This window comes from Pseudorasbora parva, chromosome 1 (genome assembly GCF_024679245.1).
Source record: "Pseudorasbora parva isolate DD20220531a chromosome 1, ASM2467924v1, whole genome shotgun sequence".
In the NCBI taxonomy this organism is placed as follows: Eukaryota; Metazoa; Chordata; class Actinopteri; order Cypriniformes; family Gobionidae; genus Pseudorasbora; species Pseudorasbora parva.
Window position 1 is genome coordinate 53,518,087 of NC_090172.1, and position 27,737 is coordinate 53,545,823.

General features: G+C 38.1%; 1 protein-coding gene across 1 annotated transcript; it reads right to left on the reverse strand.

Annotated features, from left to right (window-relative positions):
• Positions 1–10,894: 10,894 nt before the first annotated feature.
• rcn1 (reticulocalbin 1, EF-hand calcium binding domain) lies at positions 10,895–15,601 on the reverse strand. Its single transcript, XM_067451963.1, has 6 exons — positions 15,096–15,601; positions 13,386–13,579; positions 13,116–13,294; positions 12,946–13,006; positions 12,610–12,809; positions 10,895–12,171 (listed from the first exon to the last, which is right to left on the reverse strand). Exons 1-6 carry the CDS (start codon positions 15,314–15,316, stop codon positions 12,064–12,066), a joined length of 963 nt encoding a protein of 320 aa, XP_067308064.1. The 5' UTR covers positions 15,317–15,601; the 3' UTR covers positions 10,895–12,063.
• Between the last annotated feature and the right edge of the window lie 12,136 nt (positions 15,602–27,737).

The window sequence follows — 27,737 nt, forward strand, 5'->3', positions numbered from 1 at the left end:
GACAGGGCATTCCTGTGATGTGTTGTGTGCCTCAGACAGATAATCCTGTGCACTTTAACTAAAAAGCTCCAGGCTTGGGTCTCTGCTGCTGAGTGGAGGCGGGTGAGATCAGAGATGCTCCTGAAGGACAGTGCTGCGTCCTTGTCCACTCGCAAATCCAAATCAATTGACTTCATTGCTGTTTATTGTTCATAATTAGGGTTAGGGTTAAACGCTGCGGTCGAATGCATTCAAAGACTGTACTCTCTGCCTACTGACCTAATGCGTAAACAGTATGGGACGCACGCTAGCCAGCAGTATTTAAACTTTTTTTTGGCTGAAGACCCAAGTTTGTAGACTGGGTAAACCCAGCCTGATCTGCCGGCGATTTGATTTCACCCTGCAACTCAGTCTGGAAACCTGTACATTCATTTCTACAGCTTCTGTTACACTTTTGCGGGAACCAATCACAGACTGGCTTATCCACCTGGCATGCTATTGGCGGATTTAACATGATAACGGATAGAGAAGCGATGGGTCGTTTGCCTGTTGATCACGCCTCTTGTGGTCTGATTGGTTAAAGGACTATCCAATTGCATACAGAGTCATTTGAATAATGCTTGTTGATCATGTGCTTTGTACAGTAGAAAATACAGAGAAGACTCCTCAGACCAATGTTCAATCTTAAATTGAGCTTGTTCTGGTGATAGCCAGATAACGAAGTTTGGTTTGAAGAAGAAAAACGTACCAAGCACAATGTTCTCTCTCCATTCCTGATTTCTAGCATGCCCTTACAGTGTTCGGCGTGGTCTTGCGGCTGTCAGAGAAGAAACGAAAGCTGATGTTGTTCTCTGTATGTCTTTCCGTTATCTCTGGGCATGTTGTAAACTGCGTGAACACATTTTGTCCATTAGATCGAAAGATCTGAAAACTAGGGATGCACCAAATCCAGATTTTTGAGGTTCGGCTGAATACCGAATCCACTGGTTAAGATTCTGCCGAATCCGAAACCGAATACCGAATCCAACTCCCATCCTTAGTCCATTATCACAGTAAACACATTAATGACATAATCAACGTCCACAGCAGTGTATTTTTAATTTAATTTTAATTTAAAAAAAAGGCAACATTATGCCAGGATGACTGTGCCGTATTGCTGTCTGTAGATTTCTTCATGCACAAAAAAAACGGATCACCACTTCTTTTACGTCCTTACGTAATGACGTCATTTCTATCATACCGGCGGATGAAAATACATTCAAACACATTCATGTAAAGTATCTGTAATTAAAACTTAGTATAGTAATAATTATTATTGTAATCATCGTCATCTTGGATACGTTTTTTAATTCATGTTTTGCAAAAGCACTCAATACAGCCACTGTCGTGCAAACACTGATGTTTTACACAGATTAAATAAACTTACATTGACATAACATAAACTCACACAAATCCTTGGTTCACCCGTGCTCATATATTATCAGCATCAGTTTTCCGAAAGAAACAGCAGCCATCCCACTCCGAGAGAAACAGTTCAGTTCAAGACGACGCTATCACGCATGCAGTATCTCAGCTCACCGGTTCTCACAGCAAAACATGTCTCAGTTCAGTGAACTGTTGGAGTTACAACATATACTTCAAGATATTAGTTTATTTCTAGTCTGAGGGAATGTCACTCATGTCAGAAAGTGAGTGACTATAGTAACTTGTGGGATCAGCGCTGATTTGAGACGCGAACCGTTTAGAACGATTCAGTCCGATTTGGTGAACTGCTTCGACCGGATCACTAAAAAGATCCGGTTAAAAAGAACGATTCGTTCGCGAAAAGGACATCCAGCGGCTATTATTTAGGGTTCTTGCCACCGCGAGACAAATCGGCATTGCAAATTGAACATATAGCTCGACTTGAATTGCCTTCTTGTGACTGAAAGTACTGCCAAACAACACATTTTCTGTTCACAAGTTCCATTTTCACTTTCTCACAGCCTACTGCATTCGAACGGCCCATCTAGTAAACACGTTGCCATAATCAACCGGGGCATCATGTTCGACCAGTATCGCGTAGTGCAAGCGGGTTCGGTTCGGTGGAAAAAAATTCTAAGGTTTGGCAGAAACCGAACCCAGTCAAAAAGCCCAATATTCGGCCGAATCCGAACCCGAATCCTGGATTCGGTGCATCCCTACTGAAAACACATATTTACCTGCCCATAGATCCTCCCCTCAAAGAAAACAGGACAGAAGAGGTTGAAAGTGGACAAAATAGACAGATTAAAACACCAGGTGTAAAAGGGAATGCATCTCCGAAATCTTTTACATTTGAAATCAACCCAAACAAACTCGCCTCATCCCTTTATTGTTCCACCTCTAAAATGCACAAACCTGCAATACAAGAATGGATGTCTCTTTATCATAGATGAAGTCAGGCAAAATAAATAAAGCAAGAACGAACAAGGAAGAACAAAAAAATTTACAGAGTACACAAGTACTGTTGAAAAAAAACTGCATATGCTGTTTAGGTTTTGAAGCAAGGGCAGCTGGTTTGAGCTGGTTTAAGCTAGTCCGCTAGTCATGAGCTGGTTTGAATTAAATTGGACCTAAGAGACTAGCTCCAGCTCAGGTCAGGAGGACCATCTTAAACCAGCTCATAACCAACTAATGACCAGATTAAATCAGCTCAAACCAGCTACCATTCTTCAAAACCAGCTTCAAAACCCAACCAGCTGTTTTTTTAACAGGGACAATAGAATCAAGAGCAAGAGTTTGTTAGTCGCCAGCAGCCAGCAGCACAGCAGCTCCAGACAAATGATTGACTCTCAAAACTGTCCTGTTACTTGAGCTAACATTACAACAACAGCATGTCTTGTTTTTTTGAAACAGCAAAACCAATGTTACTCAAGTATGGAGCAGAAACAACACAACCTCGGCATCCGTTTTCAGGATTTCCTGACGCTTTGATTGAACTCCAGTGCTGGAACGCTTTAATATTAAAGGGCTAGTTCACCCAAAAATAAAAGTTAGCCCATGATTTACTCATCCTCAAGTCATTCTAGGTTGGCATTCTTCTTTCAGACGAATAAAAGTGGAGTTATATGAAAAAAGTCCTGACTAATCCAAGCTTTATAATGGCAGGGATTGTTGCTCTGTTTTTGAGGTCTATAAAATTCCTCTGTCCGTCAAAAAATGTGCTCCACACGGCTCCGGGAGGTTAATAAAGGCCTTCTGAAGCAAATCGATGCGTTTGTGTAAGAAAAAGATCCATATTTAAAACTTTTTAGAGTAAAGTTCCAGCCGAACACCTTTTATTCAACCCTGAAAGATGAATGTCATACACCTAGGATGACTTGAGGGTGAGTAAATCATCATGGGCTAATTTTCATTCTTGGGTGAACTATCCCTTTAACACAGTTCCTTGCCTGATCATAACCATTCTTTTTCCATTGATATTCCTCTGATCTTCTCTCTTTTGCAGTGTCTCTCAGCCATCTCTCTTTCTACAGTCTTCAAATCTCGCGCACTCTCTCCCCTCCCCCATCATGAACACATTCCCTTATACTGCTGATTGACTAACTTGTTTTGTTGTGCACTGTCTGATCCACATTCAACAGCATTTTTCAGAAATCACTAATGAGAGAAGACAAGAACCAGCCCCTTTAGTTACTGTTGCTATGTCCGACAAGCCACGTTCTCACACCACACACTTTCTTCTCACGCAGTGAAAACACATCCCAGAGCAAGAGGACAACACACTGACAGACAGGATAAAGCAAGTATCAAATAAACATGAATGAACTTCAGAAGGAATGATGTTTCAACCATGGAAAGATGCCAGTAGCCTACACACCGTGTCTCAAGTTCAAGTCCACCGACGTTACAAACTCTCTTGACTACTTTGTCGGCCAAAAATGGCGGACTCAGCGGATGGCGGATTATGATTGGTCAGCTCGCATGTCAATCAAACTCCTGGCGAAGATTGCTGCTTTCACGTGCTATCGGAAATGTCGTAGTTCCCACTTCTAAAGTCGTAATTACGAGCTCATTGCATTGAAGTGAGTGACTTCAAAGGTCGTTCACATGCAATTTATAACCAGGAAACTCGTATTTCCGATAATTCCGATAGCATGAAGGAATTAGCCTACATAAGACTACTCTGGCTGTATCCGAAAACCTAGACAGTTGACTCGTTGCGTCGCTGCCTTATCAGACAATGAATTGTAGGGCAGCGTTTTGTGCATGAAGGCACCTCACGAAACTGATTTCGGACAGACTTCTAAGGCAGTGTAACACTTTAATGATCAACAGCAAAATAGAGAGAGCTTTGGTGAGACCTAAACGCATATTTAATTACTACATTAGTCTTTTTTCACTAGAAATGACAAGCAGAAAATATTGGTAAAAAACATGCATTAACACACAAACTGACCAGCAAATGCAACTTTCGGATGCCATCAAATGTGTCCTCTAAAGGCAGCTTTTTCCAGGTTTCGGACGCACCCTAAATGTTTACAAACTTTAAGCGGCACTTGGCTACTTTTGCTCTCGGGGTCCCCCTACAGTTTGGAAAAAATAATGTCCTCAACTACTGTCGTAAGATCTGTCATCCTACAACAGGGGATGCCATCGCGCGTGTATTTGTTGACATGACAACCCTGATAGCCCTGAACTGGTGATGCGTGGGTCGTCTCATAACCCACGGACCCCGTATGTCTATTTAATGGTGCACGGCGTGTTGTAAAAATATATACAGTGGTGCGGTGCGGGCCAAATAACTTCATAAAAGCGTCCCGCGGGTCGATGCAGCACTAACAGTTCCCCTGAACACTGTAAGAGGAGTTCAGAGTTCTTCTGGCGTCGCGTGTGAAATGTCTTCATCCCAGGTAACGTTACAGTCAGTGCCATGTTTCAGCATGTCATATGAATATAATTTCATGGTTTTTATTTTTTTCAAACGCCAAATAATCACGATGCTCACGTTTACAAGCCAGCGTCATTATAGTAGTCTATTGGTTACCGTTTTACAGAATCTATATGATTCTACTATATGATACTTCAGCATGATACATACAAGCATGACAGCATCGGTCGGGCACGCCTCCTTCAGCTCACGCCGACGAGCAAACGCTGGTCACATGTTGATCCTCGTCCTGCCTTTAATCCCATCACTTTTTCGTTTCCTCTTATTGCTTTCCTCCAACAAAACCTTTTCTTTCTTATTTGTCTCTGCTGTTTCGGACATGACTATATTATCCGACGAACAAAGTTGGGCTCGCACGTCCAAATTTAAGGAAGTGTGGGTGTTGGTGGAAGTGACGTATATGCCGTAAAGCAGTCAAATTTTGTAGTTCTTTTTTTCTCGGGTTACTACCCGAAACCCGAAGTTTAAAAGTACGATTAAAAACGATACAGACCCCATCAGGCTATGGCAGACGTGTCATTCAACCTATTGTAAGTTGATTTATCATCACAAGAGTCTTAAAAAATATATTATGAAGGTTGAAAAGTTACCTAGTGCTGCTTTAAAGTGTATGGTTCAATGAAGTTCTTATTCATTAACTATCATTTTCACTATTAGGTACAGTTAACTCTTCCAACAAGGGTGCTAAAATTGAGAGGTTGTACTTAAATGTTTTAAATTCTTTACAGAAACAAAAATGCTAAAAAGAAAAAAAAAAGAATAAAAAAACACTTTCTTTCACATTACTTTAATGAAGACAGCTCATCAGTTTCTTTATCATTACAATTGTATGAATTCACAAGAAGTGCCAAGACACTGTCTAAAATGTCGTGTATGATGATGAGTCAAAATCCTGACAATGAAATGCACTGCAGCTCTATTTGTTTGGGTTGCACGCAGATCATTAGTGGCTGATGTTGGAGGATGGAGGTCTTAACAGTGTCTTTAATGCCACTGAAGCGTAGAGACAGTTTGTTCCCTTCACACCCCTTCATTATCCGAATGCCTGTCGACTGTGGCCTCAATTCTGCAGCAATTGTCTACGGTTTGGCACAAAGTCACGGATGAGGTCATATTTCACTCATTTTAACACATACAATCTTAAAAACAAAGCTCCTTTATTGGCATCAATGGTTTTTATGAAGAACCTTCCATGGAATCTTTCCATGCCACAAAAGATTATTTATAGTGGAAAAGGGTTCTTTTGATTGAAGAAAAAAAGTTATTTTAGGAATTTCTCACTAAAAAACGGATAGCTTTGGAGGTAATTTATACCAATTTTGTTTAAACTATCATCATTAGAGGTCATCTTATATATATATATATATTTTAGAAGTGTGCAGTCCAGAATTAAACTAGTTATCTCACAAGGGTTACATTTTTCTATATCTTCTGCAACTAAGAAATACCTCAATAGGAAGCCTTAAGTTTTTTTTTTTTTTTTTGTGTGTGTGTGTGTGTGTGTCCATGTGACTGAGCCTTTCTGAGTCCTGAGAGGCTGTGAGAATGCAGACGTCTCCCATGCTGTATATGCCTTAATGCCTGGGGGGCACAGGGACACCGGGGCCCCTGGCAGCTGGAGCTGAGAGAGACTCAGATGGGACCCGTCTAAGCAGTCACTCTGGGACAAGAGATAGAGAAGGCAGAGAGGAGATGAACACCTTGAGAGGAAACTAGCAGAGTCAAAGAGCAGTCAGTATTCCCAAGACACACAGATAAGCATATTTAAAGACAGATGCATTCATGATAGAAACATATGGATGTACAGTGTTTACATATACATAAGTAGCCTATATACAAGTACAAAGTGACCCATATGCTGTGATATAGCGCAAAAAAAAAAAAAAAAACATGCAGATTAACCACATTGTTGTCTTCGCCATGTATCTATTTTCACTTTTAGGTATAGTTGAAATAAAATAAGGGCATGGGTACTCGGGCTGAACTCCAAAAATCACAAAAAAATAACTCTTGCACAAGTCGTAACTCTTTTAATGTCACAATAGCTTTGTGACCAATTATTGACTAGATTATTATAACATGTGGTTCTTTTTTGCTCATTTATACTAACAGCCCACATCCCCATACGTAAACTGTTCCTTTAAACCGTTCTAACATGTTTACATTTATCAGCATCATGTGGAAGTTTGGATCAGAAGACACAGGACAGGGTCTTCAGGGAGGGACTGATTCAAGCCCTCAGATCTCTGAGGGAAAGGATTTGTCAAGTCCTAAAGGAATCTGAGTTCTCTACTGGGATAAGACCATCAACTTAACCTCATTTATAAACATAGGCACAGATGTTTGGTGTAGTCACATGTACTGAAAAAGATGGATGAATTGTAAACATTACTAAGTTAATGTTCATTAAATGTTGATTTAAAGAGCTTTCATATAGAGAAAACAAATTACTTTAACACTCAAATATATACATTTTCAGAGTTTTTTATATTTGACATAGGACAGTTTAGTGCACTCACTAGAGGTTGTCATTTTTTAGGTCACACCCCCATTTGAAACTAGACTAACTTTCACACTTGGTTGAAATATTGCTGTATCAATTAAATAAATACAGTACTATAAATTCAGCATAAAATCTCTATTGGGGAAAATCAGTATATGAATAGCTTACAGTTGTCTTTGCACTTAAAGCGGTCCATAACTGTTTTTGAGTGAAAAATTATCAATTTGAGCAAGTACGCAAGCAGTGTTATTTGAGCAGTGCTCAAAACTATCTCCTTACCTTAGCCCGATTCACAATGGTAAGCTTGTAATGTGTTCTAATCTGAGTGGTAGAGGTGGATTTCAGCAGGGAATACGTACATGTCTTTGCGTCATTACGTCACGTCTGTATAAGGAGGAGTCCGGCTAGTAGGCTATCGCATGTGAGAATTCTGCAGGTGGCGGATCATTCCTCAGGTAGAAAAAGACATACTATTAAATAAACTAAAAAATTCTCAAGAACATTTGTAATCCAATACAAATATCCCCTAATGCATTTTTAATACATTTAATAGTATGTCTTTTTCACCTAGGTCTCACAGCCGCTGGAATAATTAATTGATCATTAAATCCCAAAAAGTCCAAACCACAATACAACTGGCGTAGTCAAAAGCAAAAGATTAGATTGTATAGAAATTTAAATCGGTATAGGTAACGCTATTACAAATTAAATATGTCACGCAATGTTGATGTTAAGATTAACAATTTGAGCGACAAAGGAAAAACTTATGGACTGAAGCTTTATATAAAATTTTGCCTTTGTCGCTCAAATTGTTAATGTTAATATATATATATATATATATATATATATATATATATATATATATATATATATATATATATATACACTCACACACACACACACACACACACACATATACATATATATACACACACAAAACTTTCTGCATTTTTTCCTAAAAAATCAGGATTTATGTAGAGAAATTGCTTGAGTGCAAATCTTAACTTCTTAATGTATCGAACACTAGAGGGAGGAAAAAGACTTCATTTCATGAAACAAAAACAGTATGTAAACATATTTTACTGTAAGAAACCCCTTTCGACTATGTTTAGGCCAAATAAACATTTCTGTAAACTCTGCTAGGGCTATAGCCTAGAAATCTAGACGCACCCTAGCGGCAGCAAATTTAATTTGCCCGCAAGTGTGGTCTAGCAACTCTCAATTCCTATCTGAGCTGTATTCCTCAGAATCTGGACGGCCCAATCACATCGTGTATAGAGTCGGCGGGCGGGGCCATAATGACGACGGCCGAGTTGCGTTTGCGTGCTTCTAGTAACACAGAAACTGGCGAACGGCGGCGGTCTTTCGAATCAGCTCTGACCGCGACTCCGGAAGACTTGGAGTTAAGCTTTTCTCTGAGAAAAGAACAAAGAGCGGCACTGAAGTCATTCTTAAAAAGGGAAGATGTGTTCGGAGTTTAGCCGACCGGATACGGCGAATGTTTAATCAGTCAGCGAGCTCTGCTTCACCGTCGTTGCTCCGGTTGGTGTACCGCTATCCTATCGCGTGCAGAGGGAGTTTGAAAGACAACCGTTTATCCCGCCCCTTGGATTGAGCCCTGTCTATGGTGAGTTTCCAGACCAAACATCTTGATGTGGGTCTGGCTTGTCAGGCTACTAGGCCTAGTGAAAAGGAGAAAAATATAAATACACTGGAATGCTATCCATTTAGTATTCATAAAACATCATTCACATGAAGACAGAGGTATTTTCTGCTCAGGGCTCAAAACCTGAGACACAAAAAATATGCTGGAAGCGGGAACAAATTGCTATCGCAAATTGTATCTGCTCAGGTTTTACCTTTAGGCAGTGGGTCAGGTACTCTTAACATTAACTGGCTAACTAGCTTAGACAAATGTTGTATCTTCACCAAATAACGTGATTGCCTTCTGCAGGGCATCTTACTGGAGACGGCTGGGTTGCAGACATGCACTTGGACATTTGATCTTACAGTATCTCCAATAATAATCCACGAGTCACTTCACTGGAGGTAAACAGATGGAGCTGCAGTTTTGCCTGAAGTCTTAAATGCCAGGTTGAATTCACTTCTGTCTTTTGCAGAAAATAAATAATGCAAAGCTTGGAAAAATAATGGGCAACAAGTGTAATGGAAATTCTGAAACACTGATTTCAAAATGCATTCACTATATTGCCAAAAGTTTTGGGACAACGTTCCATATCATTGAATTCCGGTGTTACAATCACTTCCGTGGTCACAGGTGTATAAAATCAAGCACCTAGGCATTTAGACGCCTCTACAAACATTTGTGAAAGAATGGGTCGCTCTCAGGAGCTCAGTGAATTCAAGCGTGGTACCGTGATAGGTTGTGTCCAAGTAGTCCATTTGTGAAATTTCTGCACTACTAAATATTCCACGGTCAACTGTTAGTGGTATTATAACAAAGTGGAAGCAATTGGGAACAGCAGCAACTCAGCCACGAAGTGGTAGGCCACGTAAAATCAGAGCAGGGTCAGCGCATGCTGAGGGTCACAGTGTGCAGAAGTCGCCAACGTTCTGCAGAGTCAATAGCTACAGACCTCCAGACTTCATGTGACCTTCAGATTAGCTCAAGTGTGTAGAGCTTCATGGAATCAGTTTCCATGCCAGAGCAGCTGCACCCAAGCCTTACATTGCCATGTGCAACGTAAAGCGTTGGATGCAGTGGTGTAAAGCAGCCGCTACTGGACTCTAGAGCAGTGCAGACGTGTTCTCTGGACTGACGAATCACGCTCCTCTGTCTGGCAATCTGATGGACGAGTCTGGGTTTGGTGTTTGCCAGAAGAACAGTATTGCCTGACTGCATTGTGTCAAGTGTTAATTTTAGTGGATGGGGTATTATGGTGTGGGGTTGTTTTTCAGGGGTTGGGCTTGGCCCCTTAGTTCCAGTAAAAAAAGAACTCTTAATGCTTCAGCATACCAAGACTTTTTGGAAAATTTCAAACTCCCAACTTTGTGGTAACAGTATGAGAATGGCCCCTTACTGTTCCAACATGACTGCACACCAGTGGACAAATCAAGGTCCATAAAGACATGGACAAGTGAGTTTGGTCTGGAGGAACTTGGAACTTGAGTCCTGATATCAAACCAATAAACACCTTTGGGATGAATTAGAGCGGAGACTATGAGCCAGACCTTCTCATCCAACATCAGTGTCTGACCTCACAAATGCGCTTCTAGAAGAATGGTCAAAAATTCCCATAAACACTCCTAAACCTTGTGCAAAGTCCAGAAGAGTTAAAGCGGTTATAGCTGCAAACTCTATATTAAACCCTACAGATTAAGAATGGGATGTCATGTTATTAAAGTTCATGTGCATGTAAAGGCAGGCGTCCCAAAACTTTTGGCAATATAGTGCCTCTCTAATACTTCTGATCTGTTGTGTGATTTAAAAACATATTGGCAATTAATCAGACAAAAAAAGTACATCAAACAAAAACAACTTTCAAGTTCTATGAAATATTTTTACTTTTTGCAAAGTATCAAATATATTTGTTTGTTGAGCTTTTCTAGCAGACAGCTGAGGATGCCTCATTTGCTTTTCTGCCTGCAAGTTTTTAACAATGTGGTGCCATTTAATTTTGTGAATTAAATTTAAATAAAAGCATTTCACAAGATAAACATATTCATGCAAGCCTCTGTGGCCAAGCCACATCTTTGAGATAAATTATCTACTATTATACTGCATAAAAATGAAGACTACAGACTTTAGTCAGGTTAGATGCCATATTGAATTTAACGTGGATGAGGGATAGACTTATAGTCTTTACAATGGCAAGCACTGAATAAACGTGCTAGAGAATGTAAATTTAACAACTTTTAAAACTGTTAAATAACAGTATAATCCCATGAACACACTGTATTCTTCTTTACATCCTCGTTTTCATCAAAAATCAAATATGGCACTACACTACCCTGATTAAGGTCTATAGGACTAATTTACTAGTTATTGAATGACTGGTAAAAATTCAGTGAGAAATGACTGTAATGTGTTATCAAATTATTGAACACTTTGACCCTTATCTAAGCAGCTTCAAACATTGGTCTGTAACATCACTGTCTTACCAACAGATCACTTCAGATTAACATGCCAAAGCTTCTCAGGTTCAAAACAAATAAGACTTGTTTATGGCCAGCAATGAGAAAATTGTGATAATCTAAAGTAAAATTACATATCTATGTATAACTATATATCAACACTGACGTGTAGTGCTTTCCGTAGTAAAAGCGTGTATTATCAAAGCAAGAAGTTCAAATTCTAAATAAATAGAATGCTGACATCAGACAAAAACTGGCGGTTTTGTACAAGTTCAGGCTTCGTCCTATGACTGCTTAAAAAAAAAAAAAAAAAACATTGTTTGAGTTAAAAGGCTCAGCTTCAGCTGAAGAAATCTGTAGCAGCTCATTCAACCAGGACCAGAAGAGTTCCTTGACCAGCCACAAAAAGAACAGCGAGAAAGAGGAAATTAGGGACTATGGCCATCAGTCAGTGATTCCTCTATGTCCAGGGTCTGTGAGGTAGAGCTCCAATAGATCAGTCTGTGGCATGACTTCTGAGGGACTGGAAGCCATGAAGTTTCTCAGGTAAGAGTTCCACACCCTTCGCTCAGGCTCATAACTCATCATGATTCCTGGTAAGGTCTTCCCCGTAGTTGGTGGCCTGGCTGCCTACAAACATGTTCCAGTTCTCAAGAATCTCTTCTTTGGTCAGCATCTGGTCCTAAAAAGTGTAATATTTAATACATCACATTATTATAAAACAATCTCTCCTTAAGGTGGGGTCTAAAGCCATTTCATGCATTCTGACTTATTTACACTGTTAAAGAGTTGGGCATATGACGGAGTATTTCTGTGCCAAATACACTCCTCCAGGATTCGAATACGTTTAGTTTTTTTCAACACTTTTGATCGATCTAATATGTCCACGCTAAATTAAAGTATTTGTTCTATTGTTATTATTATTATTATTCTGACCCCAACTTCTGACCCCTAAATTCAGAAATTTCAATAAATAACTTCATACTTAGGCTATTTGTGTCCTATGTTCCTCCTATCAATGTATCAATTAGTTGAAATTAGCATAAATGTATTACAGGATCAATGATAACATTTTGATTCAAGATTAGAGATACTCCTGGTCATCTCAGAAGGTTCTTACCTTGTCAGAGTCCGACTCGTACACCAGATGTCGGGCTTCTGCCTGAGCATGGTCATAGTCCTGCGGCAGAATCCAGTGACGGATCTCTTCTAAGTCCATCTTCCCGTCTTTGTTCAGATCTCTGAAATCTGAAAACTGGTCTCTCTCAGTTCTTACCCAGTCTGGCTCTGGACCGCCATCTTCATGAGCAAACATGTCCGCTGTAAAATAGCAAAAATACACTGAACACTTTCCCTTGGATGTGCAACATTAAAAGGATAATTTACCCAAAAATGTGAATTCTGTCACAAGTTTCAAAGTCTAAAAACACACGTGCAAAAATACAGATGAACCTACCAATGTATTCATCCTCATCTACATGTCCATCTCCATTTTTGTCAATGTCCTCCAGAGTTTCCTGATAGAAGACAGCAAAGCAAACCATCTAGCTTTTTCTTAAATAGTCTTCATTATTAAACATTATTAGACTGGCAGTACCACTGTCTAAAATTCAAAATGACACTCACAAGAACCACAATTTCCTGCATGTGATCAAACTCCTCTGGGTGGAGGAAAGCAGTGAACTCCTCTCGCTCTGCAGCTAAATCGCCATTGATATCTGCAGCCTTAAACCTGCGTTCATCTCGTGGAAGCATCTTCTTAAAGCTAAACTGGTCCGTGGCATCTTCAAACTCCTCTGGATTGGCTGGAAAACAATGAATTGAATTAAAGGAGCCATCACAAAAACACTGAATCAATATTAAAACTTCAGATAGTTTAAGAACGATTTGACTCACCAAGGTAGTAACCGTAAGTTGCTTGCTTGTATTCATCCCATGAGATCTTGTTGTCTTTGTTCAGGTCATAGTCAGTCCAGACCTTTGCAACGTTCTCATAGACGTAACGCTTCTGTACTCTCTTGATCCAGGCCTTGAGTTCATCAGCGGTGATATATCCATCAACATCACTGTCAATACGATCAACTATTTTCCTAAAGAATTTAAAAGTGCATGGAAAAAAAATATTTTATAAAGTGTATAAAATGTAAAATTTGATCTTACATAGAATAAATATAGTTTTCATAGAGACACTTTTCAGCTCAAGGTGAAACCTATAGATTCTAGGTTATATACATAGATTTAACCATTAATCCAAAGTTTAGGACCAAAACTGGCAATACTGTAATTTGTTTTGTTTTTAATAGTTCTCATTCTCAGTGGTGATTCTCATTGTCTATACTACCATCATAATACTTCGAATAAAAAGCACACATACATAATATACACATGTATAGTGCCAGTCAAAAGTTTGGACACATTACTATTTTTAATGTTTCTTTAAAATGAAGTCTGTTATGTTCATCAAGGCTGCATTTATTTGATCAAAAATACGGTAAAACAGTAATCTTGTGAAATGCATGTGACACTGAAGACTGGAGTAATGATGCTGAGAATTCAGCTTTTCATCATATACATTTTATTTCATAATATATTAAAATAAGCAATATATAAATAAATTGTAATAATATTTCTGTTTTACTGTATTGTTATCAAATAAATGCTTGATGAGCATAAGAGACTTCTTTCAAAAACATAAAAAAGTAATGTTTCCAAACTTTTGACCGGTACTGCATGTATGTATTTATTGTAACACTTTATTTTACAGTGTCATTGTTACATATATGTTACACGTAGTTACTATATGCATAATTTAGAGGTATTACTAATTACATGCAACTAACCATTAACTAAACCTAAGTAGTACACCCTATACATGTAGTTACTTAATATTACCCAGTACTCAAATGTAGAATTACAGTGTACCAAAGACACCTTAAAACAAAGTGTAAGCATATTTATTTTAGAATGTAATAGAAAATAATATATTCAACATTTATTAGCAATAGTCATGAAAATAGAGTGGGAAATGTGCCTCACTTTCATTTCTTTATGCAAGATATAATTTACGTTATTTTAGGTTTGAAATGCAACCAAGAAATGTTCTTGACAGTAACTAGAGTCCAAGTAACTAGAAGACTGTCAACAGCAAATTATTTTTATCTCCGATGCCACGTTGTGATGTTAAGTGAGCCCTCCCATGCATTCAAAGTACTGGAGAGGGAGTTCTGCTGTGGGGAAGAGCACCAAGAATCGTGTCTACGCCCATTTAACCCAACTGGGGAACATGTTGGCAAGAAACTGAACTAACCCTTGATATCCCAATAGTATATCCAGCACCGAAACGTTGACATGCCAGTGTGGCAAACATGTACTGTCATGTGACAGGAAACCCATAAACTACTCTCTTTGAGGTCAAATGAAGAAACCAATATTTTATACGCACACACAACTACGGATACACATTTAATTTCTAAGAACATAGCACTATTAAGCGATATCTCCTTTTTGGGATTTGGAACTGTCATATCTGTTTGTCACACACAAAGAGATATGCAACAATACTGCACAAGTAACGTTATGTCTGTTGAACAAAAAGCACAATCTTACCCTAATCTGGCTTTGCTTTCCTCTGGGGTGAGCTGATCAAAAGTGGTGGCCTCCTCTTTGCCCAGAAAGGCCTCGTGGTCGTACTGATAGCTCTGGTTATCTTCGTGAGGTTGTCTGCTCAATTCAGGCTCGTGATGAACTCGTTCTTTCCTAAGAGTGGGTTTCCCGTGCACCATGCACGTGCAAACAGACAAAAACCATAAATACATCGACACCTCCATGCCTGAAAGACTCACTCCAGCGGTAAAACAGGATTTAAAACAAGCACAAAGTTAAATGCTGCAACTATTTTATCGACCACCCTCAAAACCGCAGAAGCTACAGCTGCTAGGGAGACGCGTTTCTATTGTTATCAACTCAGAGCGACACAATTCAAGTCACTAAAACACGAACAAGTCAGTCCTTTTCATTTTCGATTCAAACATACCCGGCGGATCACTAAAGGCTACAACCAAACCCCGAATGGATGCGTGTCAACGCACAGCCAATCACACCGCGGCTAACGAGGTACGGGGGTTGTTAGATGCGGAGCCATAGAGAAATGGCTCTGGTTAGAAGCAGCTATTGGCCAATGGGTTGTCTGTAACTCGAGATGGGCATGGACGCCACGTTGCAAGATGACACGCAGAGAGCGCCCGCGGTCTTACTTTAAAGTAGGCTAATACCACAGCAGGAGAACTTTTATTATTAGATTATTAGATTTTATTATTATAGAAAATTATTATTATTAAAATGTAGACAAGATAGTAGTATTATTTGTGACCCGTTCCTTTCCAGTATAACGGTGACTATATTTAAACAGATATTTGCTTTAAAGAAGAAAATATGTTTCTGGTCTTTGCATTCCAGTTGTTTAGATATTCGCTAGACTGAGTGAGGGATGAACTTTCAAAAGTACCATAATACAAAAACACAGTCTATGTATTAAGTTATTGACTCAAAGCATGGCTGTCTTCTAGTAGTGTCATCATCATAGCTGTAAAATTCTGGATTAAGAGATCTCATGCTTTGTTGTTCACCGACATTTACAATTTCTTAGTTTTGTCTGTGTTTATTTTTAAAATGATCTTTCACACTGTATATGCATTTGAAACGTCATGTCAAATAACTAAGAAAAGATGATGCAGATGAAGTGTGCAAAGTTAGGCTTCATTAAGGATTAAAACATTTAGAAGACTGTGCCAGATAGAACTATATTTCATTAATATCATCAGATTGACCTGATTTGAATAGACAGAGCAAATATAATTTAAATACATTAACAATTCATTACTCAAATAAAAGGCCACTGGCCTTAGGCAAGTTTCATAACCAGAGAGCTGTGGCTCTCAGTTTGTGCTGGAAAGATGGCATGTGTTAGCATATTATGCAAATAATGAATGACAAAATTCATGTTGGCCTGTTTGTAGAGAGGAATTGGAGATGACAATGCCAGCAAGTTATTCCCACAGTACATTACAAGAGCTGATGCAAATTTTTAACATAAGGAAATAAATTTGTGAATAAATCTTTGACTAGATTTGGCTTAAAACTACACTGGTAACGTCACGCATGTTTAGGTTTGCGTTTCATTTTATTTATTTATTAATTGAAGGATGGCAGAAAGCACTAGAAAAAAAAAAATGTTAAACTATAAAGGCACACTTTTTTAAATGAGTGACAGACTAAGCCTTTCTCCAGCATTTAAATTGGTAAATAATTATTGTGCTGACATGCGTAATGCAGAGAACCAATTGCAAACCTGCTAGTGGAAACTGCCATTACATTTGACTATTCTCTCAACCATTGATCTGTAGGCCTTTTGTGTGTGTTCACTTAATGTGCCTATTAAAAAAGCTTTTTGCAAATGGAGGGCATCAGTGAGAAAAAAAATTGCATTTACATCACCATGTTATAGGATAAATGTTCCTTTGAGCATGAAAACTTTGAAAGATTTTTAAAAGGGTTTTTTTAAGATCTTAATCTAGCTTTACAGCAGAACTGGAAGTAGTTTGAACGCAAGCATCCCGTCACTGTGTAGATGAGGTTTACTTTACAAAAAGAAAGATTTTTCACATAGGACAATATCCACACATCCGTTTTCTATGAAGTATTACATGTTTGGTGGATTTATATATAATTCCTATACACAGAAGCTTACTGGTATTTTTGGATGCTTTTTGGCTGCATATTTCATTTCATTGCTCTGCTTTTTAAACAAGCATTCCTTGTGCTTATTTTTCAAACCAAAGTCTTTACTAATCATCTCAGACTAGAAGTGTTAATTCTATAGTTTGGCTTCCAGCACTAACGTTCCATTAATTCGATTAGCCTTCATAAACACGTCTTGTATTTGATAATATACGGCATTGTCCTGACAAATCATTAGAGAAATTAGACAACTGATCATGATTTGTAACACTGATAATAAACTGTCAGGCTGGGCCGAGGGTGTATATTGTTTTTGGTTTTTAATAGATTGGAAAAAATATCTCGCCTTCTAAATGAGATAAATTGCTAGAGAAGTGTCACAAAGAAGAATAAAGAGAGGATGAATAAGAGGATGAATTATAATTTGTGTGTTTATGTGTAGCCTGACGTTTCAATAATTTAGGCTTGGTATATGTATTTTTTTTTTTGAAAGAAGTCTCACTGAGACTTCTTAAGATTATCAAGGTTGCATTTGATACATTAAAGGGTTAGTTCACCCAAAAATGAAAAATCTGTCATTAATTACTCACCCTCATGTCGTTCGACATCCGTAAGACCTTTGTTGGTAAACACTTTAGAATAATGGTCATTAGTTAACATTAGTTAACTACATTGGGTAACATTAACTATAATGAACTTATAAAGCATTTATTTATCTTTGTTAATTTTAACATTAATATTTACTAATGCATTATTAAAATCTTGCTAACATACTGTGAACTAACATGAACAAACCATGAACAGCTGTATTTTTTATTAACTAACGTTAACTTCTCATGGTTAGTTCATGTTAGTTAATACATTAGCTCAGTGGTTCTCAAACCTGTCCTGGGGACCCCCAACCAGTACACATTTTGCATGTCTCCCTCATTAAACACACCTGATTCAAATCATCAGCTCATTAGTAGAGAGTCTAAGATTTGAATTGGGTGTGTCTGATGAGGGAGACATGCAAAATGTGCAGTGGTGAGGGGTCCCCAGGACAGGTTTGAGAACCACTGCATGATTAGCTAATGTTAGCTAATGTTAGCTAATGACCATTATTCTAGGGTAACCCCTCCGTTCGTCTTCAGAACACAAATGAAGATACTTTTGTTAAAATCCGATGGCTCAGAAAGGCCTTCATTGACACCAATGTCATTTCCTCTCTCAAGACCCATAAAGGCACTAAAGACGTCGCTACAAAGTCCATCTCACTACAGTGGCTCAACAATATTTTTTATAAAGCAACGAGAATAGTTTTTGTGCGCAATTTTAAAATAAAATAAAATAATGACTTATATAGTGATGGGCGATTTTAAAAAAGCTTCGTAAAGCTTTGAACCGTTATCGAATCAGCGGTTCTGGTCGCCAATGTCACGTGATTTCAGCAGTTTGGCGTTTTGACACGCGATCCGAATCATGAATTGATACACTGATTCATAACACTCCAAGGCATCAGGAAGATGTGTTTTAAAATCGGCCCATATACAAGTCTTTATTTCGTTTTTTTGCACACAAAAACTATTCTCGTTGCTTCATAAAATGATTGTAGAGCCACTGTAGTGAGATGGGCTTTGTAATGACGTCTTTAGTGCCTTTATGGGTCTTGAGAGAGGAAATGACATTGGTCATGGCCAATGAAGGCCTTTCTGAGCCATCGAATTTCAACAAAAATATCTTCATTTGTGTTCAGAAGATGAACAAAGGTCTTACGGGTTTGGAACAGCATGGGGGTGAGTAATTAATGACAGAATTTTCATTTTTGGATGAACTAACCCTTTAACACTGCATTAAAAATACAGTAAAAACAGATAATAATAATATTGTGAAATATTATTACAATTTAAAATACCTGGTTTCTATTTTAGTGTAATTTAAAATTTAATTTATTCCTGTGATGTCAAAGCTGAATTTTCAGCATCATTCCTCCAGTCTTCATCTGTCACATGATCCTTCAGAAATCACTCTAATATGATAATTTGCTGCTCAATGTTGAAATGTAGAAAATAGCTTAATATTTTTCAGGAAATTGATAATTGAATTGCTATTTTTATAATTAGAAAGTTTAAAAAAACTTTGGGAAAAAAATATCAACATTATAAATGTCCTTACTGCAATCTAAATTATTTACTGTTACATAAGCTTGCCTGTGCAAAAGTTGTTAGTGCAGCGTTTAAAATAGTAGCAACCAATCTTTTCCCAATTTAAGCTGAATGATGCTTCATTTATGATCCTCATGACAGTTTAGTATTCTTAAGGGCTTGTTGAAATCCCTGCCATAAACACCTTTCATATTTGATATACAAAATTGTATGGCCTCTAAATAATCAACATGATCAAAACTTTGCTGAAAAACCTTTTGTACACAATATGCCACATGCATTCTCTTGTCTGATTGAGAGTTCATACTTTTTGGCAAGTTAAAGGACTATTTAGCATAAATACACTGATCAGGCATAAGATTATGACAGGTGAAGTGATTAACACTGATTCATAACGGCACCTGTTAGTGGGTGGGCGATAGGCAGCAAGTGAACATTTTGTCTTCAAAGTTTATCTGTAAGCAGCAAAAATCGGCAAGCGTAAGGATTTGAGCGAGTTTGACAAGGGCTAAACTGTGATGTCTAGCTGACTGGGTCAGAGCATCTCCAAAACTGCAGCTCTTGTGGGGTGTTCCCGGTCTTCAGTTGTCAGTATCAAAAGTGGTCCAAGGAAGGAACAGTGGTCAAACGACGACAGGGTCATGGGCGGCCAAGGGTCGGCGCTTACCTGGGGAACACATGGCACCATGATGCGCTATGAGAAGAAGGCAAGCCGGCGGAGGCAGTGTGATGCTGTGGGCAATGTTCTGCTGGGAAACCTTGGGTAATGCGGATTCCTGCCTTTCTTACAGATGTTATTTTTACACGTACCACCTACCTAAGATTTGTTGCAGACCATGCATGTGTATACTTACATGGAAACGGTATTCCCCGATGGCTGTGGCCTCTTTCAGCAGGATAATGCACCCACAAAGCAGAAATGGTTCAGGAATGGTTTGAGAAGCACAACGAGTTTGAGGTGTTGGCTTGACCTCCAAATTCCCCAGATCTCAATCCAATCGAGTATCTGTGGGATGTGCTGAACAAACAAGTCCGATCCATGGAGGCCCCACCTCACAACTTACAGGACTTAAAGGATCTGTTGTTAACATCTTGGAGCCACGGCGCACCTTCAGAGGTCTAGTGGAGTCCATGCCTCGATGGGTCAGGGCTGTTTTGGCGAAAACATCGGAACCAACACAATATTAGGAAGGTGGTCACAATGTCTTGCCTGTGTGTGTGTGTGTGTGTGTGTGTGTGTGTGTGTGTGTGTGTGTGTGTGTGTGTGTGTGTGTGTGTGTGTGAGCCTGTTTATGTGGTTTATGAGGACACAAATTTGTATAACTACATGGGTATTACACTGGTATTACTCTATAAATGTGGTTTATGAGGACATATCAAATGTCCCCATAATTCAAATGGCCTTAAAAACATACTAAATGATGTTTTTTTAAGAAAGTAAAAATGCAGAATGTTTCCTGTGATGGGTAGGTTTAGGGGCAGGGGCAGTGTAAGGGGATAGAAAATACGGTTTGTACGGTATAAAAATCATTACGCCTATGGAGAGTCCCTGTAAACCACATAGACCAACATGTGTGTGTGTGTGTGTGTGTGTGTGTGTGTGTGTGTGTGTGTGTGTGTGTGTGTGTGCGTGTGTGTGTGTGTGTGTGTGTGTGTGTGGTTGTGTGTGTGTGTATGTATATATATATATATATATATATATATAGGAAAAGTCATAGAAAAGTCGTGGAAATGTTTTGGGCAAAAGCTGTTAGAATATTGAAGTAAATAACTTCCTCTGTGTGTTTGTTAGGTTTAAATATCAAACACACTCATAATCTTCCAAGCCTTTAAAGCAATAATATCTGTTATCCAGTATCTATCAAAACGATCTCAGAAGAGAAGGTTGGACAAGGACAAGATAATCCGGGGGTGACACCGAATGCTTCCTGTGATCCAAAATCTGGAAGTGACATAAGATGCAAAAATGATTGAGAGGAAACAAAAGCAAGCAAGATGTGCTTTTGTGTGGAGTGAGTGATGTGATGATTATAACCATCAAGCTTGGACTGAAACACGGACACATCTCTCCATATTCAGCCAACTGGAGCGCCTCACAAGGACTCAAATGCTTTACGGTCCTGCAAAAAAGAAGCATACTCTTATTCAAATCTGTGCCTTCTGGTGCATATAAGACAAAAATCAAACTAGATTTATACTATGATGAAAACTTAAGTTTGCCTGTGCACAAATTGTTCATATAATACAGTGTTTTAAAAAGTACAACCAACCATTCCCCAATATAAGATGCTTAATTTAAGATATTCATGACTGTAGCACAAACAGTTTAGAAATTCATAAGGGCTTATTCAAATCCCTGTGATTCTTGCCATAACAACATACAAGTCTTTCATTTGATACACAAAATTCTAAGGCCTCTAAATTATCATCATGATCAAAACTGCAGAAAAATCTTTTGTACACAATCTGCTATATGCCTTCTGTCAACTGACTGAGAGTTATAAGGGTACATTACACAACGTTGTCAAAACGATCCGCAAAAACAACTAAAAACGATGTATTATTAATGTCACTTTGTAAAGAAACATAAGTTGCCTATAGTATAGATTGACCATATGCATATCACCGTTTTCACAAATTTGTGTTTTTGTTTGTATGGAGATGATAACAGTTTTGTTTTCACAAACTTACAGTTTGAATCCCAAAAGACTGCATTTTGAGGGCCTGAAAACACTTAACACACATCTGAACACAAACAGCTCCATGAGTCATTGGGCGGAGGTTACTGAATTAGACGCGCTGTAGAGGTGTGTTTCGTCGCGCAATGATGTAAGGAAGAAGCACACGATTGTTTTTTGGGCCTGGTGTCTATACAAGCTTTTATTTAACTAACAAGGAAGATATAAGCTCTGAAACTTACAGGGTATTATTTTATTACCATGACCTTTTATATATCAAAAGCTCAAGGGAAAGTTGATTTCTCAATTCATCACCCCTTTAAGGAAATTGACAAGATTACATTGAGACTTTCACCTCAAACATTTGAAACTCTCTCTCTCTCTCTCTCTCTCTCTCTCTCATATATCAGCCCTCAGCACACCCCCCGGCCCCAGGAATGTCAGATGATTAATAGCTGATTAGTGCGTGTTAATAAGGGTCTGCAGAGCCTGTAGTTCTGCTATTGCAAAGGTCAAAGTCAGCAAAGGGGGCAGATGGGTAATCTGTCTTTTAGCTACTGCAATCCCTCGGCCAGTTATCTAACGTTTCTGCTAGGACCAGAGGCGACCAGTGTCACACAATCATCAAATAATTTCTGACCTCAATATGCTGGCTGGTGCACAAATATTGTATGGGTACAATGGGGCTTACGGAATCCTTAAGAAAAATGTGCTTGCAGAATGATTGCCAAAATGTTTTTATCGAACATTGATGGAGCAACAGATTTTGTGTGAAAATAACTCATAAACGTGGTTTGTTTGTGAGGTGGCAAGGTCTTTCCCACTCCACATGAGGTAAAAGGCTCACAAACTTGGGGCAAAATGCTTGATACAAAGTATTTATACAAATACATTATCTAAAATAATCCCCCTTTTATGTAAAGCGCTTTGAGTGCCTAGAAAAAGCGCTATATAAATGTAATGAATTATTATTATTATTAAAACAAGAACTTTAGCAAAGTTTAGCAAACTATTTTCTGTTTATTTTAATAAAACAAATATAGGCTATTGTTGTTCAAATATGTTCATTTTTAAAATTCAGAAACAAAATGATTTTAAAAAGTAAAGATTATAAAAGCATTGAATGAGATCTCATGATAATTTGCTTTAAGTTTATATACGTTTATTATGTAAGATGAATGCAAAAATAACTCATTGGACAAACTCTAATTTAACTGAGAGCAGGAATTCCAATGAATTTGTGTATAAGAGTCCACACAGGCACCACTCTTCTGCATAATGATAACCACAAAATTACAGAAACTCCTCAATGTTCAACATAACTGAACATTAAACACTAACATAAACTAACAACATATTTCCCTGAAAAACACATAAAATAACACTTTAATCCCTAAATTTACTCTCCTAACGCAGTCCCTTGAAAAGCATGATGGGAACTACAGATCCACTGCCCAGTTAGTCAGCACAAATATTTAATGTAGTTTTAACACAAATTAATTAAGTAAACTTTGGTTCATCTTCGGAACACAGTTTAATATATTTTATATTTAGTCCGACAGCGTAAGTGTACACACACTATACTGTCCATGTCCAGAAAGGGAATAAAAACATCATCAAAGTAGTCCATATGTGACATCAGTTAGTTCATTAGGATCTCTTGAAGTTGATTGTGTTCAATCCTCAAAAAAAGATTCAAACGGTGTTGAATCAGTGTATTGATTCATGCTTCGGAAACTGCTGAACTGCTGAAATCACATGACACTGGCGATCCGAATCATTGATCGATTCACTGATTCATAACCATTTAAATCTTTATTTGAGGATTGAACACAATCAAGGAAGAGAAGACAATGCTGAATAAAGTAGTAGTTTTTGTTATTTTTGGACCAAAATGTATTTTCGATGCTTCAAGAGATTCTAATGAACTAACTGATGTCACATATGGACTACTTTGATGATGTTTTTATTCCCTTTCTGGACATGGACAGTATAGTGTGCATACACTTAGATACGCCCTTGGACGAAATATAAAATATCTTAAACTGTGTTCTGAAGATGATAGTCTAAAATTGTAATTTGCTCCACACATTTACAGCATTTTAAAAAGTATTAGATAATTAGTGCAGATAAGGGTCAGCCAAATTGCATAGTCAAAGGGCTGATCAAATGCACCTTTTACCCCTTTAGCCTCGATCCGTTGTACCCTATGCTTTAATATATTATCATGATGCTAGTTTACAATGATGTTTTTTTTGTTTTTTGTTTTTTTTATACTGATATATTACAATACTGCAAATATACTTGCACGTTTTCTTACTATTTATATATTATTTTTGCACTTGCCCTTAGGTATTCATACGTAAAATATACCTTTAACTGTGATTTAAGTAAAATTGAATTAAATTACACAATAATTAATATACTCTAATATATCTTACAGAAAGTTTAATTTATAAATCAATATTTTCAAACAAATCTATTACATCGGATGCCAAATCATGTAAGTTTGTGAAGAAAGTATGGCTATGTAATCAAAATATCAAACACAACAAGCCAAGTAAACTTAGAATAATTAATTATAGTTTTAATATACCTCGATCAAAAGATTGAGTACAAGTACAAGCAAACTTAGCCTTTTCTGTCAGTATAAGTCAAATATAGGCTCTTAGGAGTCATTTTCTGATAAGTACTGTATATAAAGTATATTTCTGAGAAGTACATAAAAGAAGAAAACTAGAAGTATACTAATAGCACACTTGAATAAACATCTTTTTTTGTAAGGCTATCTCAATTTTTTTTATTCTTTTGGAGTCATATAAATGCTGTCAGGGTTTCTTTTTTTCTTTTGCTATTGGGGCAAATGGAAATGACTTTTTTTATATTAGTTCTGTAGTTTGCTGTAAATGCGAAAAGGGTCCAAATTATTTTTCCTGTCATACCAAATCAACTTCCAGTGTCGTGTAGCCAATTAAGTTCAAACAAAGCCAGTTCTTCCATTCTGAATTTTGCCCCTTTCTGTGAGCAAAGTGTGTTCCGAATCCCCCTCAGACCTCTGAACTCCCCTGTCTTACTTCCAAGAGGACGCTGCTGGTCTCGATTATCCCCGGATGAAGCTTGTCCAGTGGGTTTGCTCTTCTGGTGGAAGAAGAACAAGGACAGATGCTTCCACTGGCCAGCCCTTTTCCTGCTCTCATCAAGAGAAAGGAATGACAAACTCGACTGGCTCATGCACCTGACGGCTCCAAGAACAGCGTTTCAACTAACTGCATGAGAGGTCGCCGGACTCTTTTAATCAGACGTGACTGAATACATACACAAAACATTTCGGCTCATGTAAACTTCACTACATACTCCCACTATGTATGTGAACGCTAATAGAGAATCCACTGTGTGTATGGCCATGCAGAACCACAGGGAAAGACAGAATGAAAAAAGACATAGAGCCAGGCTGGGAAACAGATGGATGAGGCTTCGGTGTGGGCCCAGAACAGACGGGGCTGGCACAGCCTGGCATAACTGTGAGAACAGGTACAGCTGTGGTGTGTGTGCATATTGGAAAGGGCTGCTCAACCACAGCAGTCATACATACATTTATAAAGATGTAAAAGGAAAACAGACTCAATGAGTCATTTGCAGGTCAGTTCAGGAGTGCAAGTGCAGGCACACACATTTAAATGTATTCAGTATGAGTCATGGCTGTTATGCCAGCATGATTTTAGAGGTCATGGTTCAAATAGAACTGTGACAGTAAAGCCCCATTTTCAGCAGCCATTCATAAAATCCTGTTAAACAATCCTTAAGAAATCATTATAATGCGCTGCTTTGATAATTGTGATTTTTTTGTTTTGTTGGTGTGCTGCTTAAGTGAGTTTTAATTTATACAGTTTTCTCAATCGTCTTAGGCTACTCTTAACATTCTCTAAGTAAAATGTCACAACTGTTTTATGTGACATTCTGAATGTATGCAAAATGTAGAAAACACTCAAAATTTAGACATAAATTTCAACATTAGGTAAAAAGTTTATAGAATAGTATAGGGCTGCACGATTTGGTGAAAATATATAATTGCGATTATTCTGGGTAAAATTGCGATTGCGATTTAAAATGCGATTATTGTTATTATAATTTTTTACACATGAAAAGTGTGTATATAACATTTTGTGTTTTTATATTAATGTGACTAATAATAATAATTATGATTATTATTACTGCTAAAAATATATTTTTTAAAAATAAGAAATATTACCATTACAATAACATTTTCATAATTACAAAATAAAAAAAGAGTACGTCAGAATAAATATAACAATATAATACTAATAATTATTATTATTTTTGTAATATTTTACAGAAAACTTATTTTACAAAAGAAAAAAAAAACTGCTGGGTTACCTATTAATATGAACATTAGAACATTAGAAAGGTCTAAGCCTAAGGAGTTATTCTTAAAGTCTGTCTTTAATATGAAATATGAACCTCTTGTGCATCCACTGTGGGGGAAAAAAACTCCTGTACACTGAAGAAAAACATGGATTGTCCAATAAATTTATAATATTTAAAGTTTATTAAGTTTTAAAATGTATTAAGCATTATTTTGTTATTATTGATTACCAACAAGATTTTAACCAGAGGGTGCCCTCGAGCGGAAACCGCCACATTTGCCTTTAGTTTTCAGGAAATCCATGATGTGAAGCTAATGCGCGATGTTTGACTCGTGTTGCTTTTTTAAACGCACGTTATAAGGGACTCAAACTCGCAGTCTTTCAGACGGAGCAGCTTTTATCACAGAGTCGCTCTTCGCTAACACACTGGGCATTTATTTATTTAATTAAAATCGCAGCCTTTGAGCTTTCATAATCGCACACAAGCCAAATCGCGATTGCGGTTCGATTTCGATTAATCGTGCAGCCCTAGAATAGTAGCAGCCTAGCCTATCTAATCTGCCGCGAGTATCGTCTAGCAACTCTCAATACCTTCTGAGCTGTAAAAAACAAACTCTGATCGGGCCAATCGCATTGTGTCTAGAGTCGGTGGGCGGGGCTTAACATAATGACGGCAGAATTTCGCTTGCGTGCTACTAGTAAACCATACTAGTGGGGGGGGGGGGGGATACACGTTTCCCATAATAATAATACTTTTAATTTGTATCTGTGCGCTTCCTACTTGTATAACAACTGAACAAGTAGGAAATATACGTGTTATCAGTTTGCACTGCATACGTTATGATTAATAATAATTAATAATTGAATCATTTGTTCGATTTATATATTGCTTTTCAAGGCACTCAAAGCGCTTCACATTAAAGGGGGGAATCTCCTCAACCACCACCAATGTGCAGCCTCCACCTGGATGATGTGACGGCAGCCATAATGCGCCAGAACGCTCACCACACACCAGCTGATTGGTGGAGAGGAGACCGAGTGATGAAGCCAATCAGGATATAGGGATGATTAGGAGGCCATGATGGACAGAGTAAATTTGGCCAGGATACCGGGGTTACACCCCCACTCTTTTTCCGAAGGACATCCTGGGATTTTTAATGACCACGGAGAGTCGGGACCTCGGTTTAACGTCTCATCCGAAGGACGGTGCTCTTTGTCAGTATAGTGTCCCCGTCACTATACTGGGGCATTAGGACCCACACAGACCACAGGGTGAGCGCCCCCTGCTGGCCTCACTAACACCTC

Excerpts from the sequence above, each read along its gene's own strand:
- rcn1 (XM_067451963.1), bottom strand. The coding sequence starts at position 15,316 with ATGGAGGTGTCGATGTATTTATGGTTTTTGTCTGTTTGCACGTGCATG. Across the intron at positions 13,007-13,115 it reads TGCAGGAAATTGTGGTTCTT|GAAACTCTGGAGGACATTGA; the intron begins GTGAGTGTCATT and ends GTCTTCTATCAG. Across the intron at positions 12,810-12,945 it reads AGATGAGGATGAATACATTG|CGGACATGTTTGCTCATGAA; the intron begins GTAGGTTCATCT and ends GCTATTTTACAG.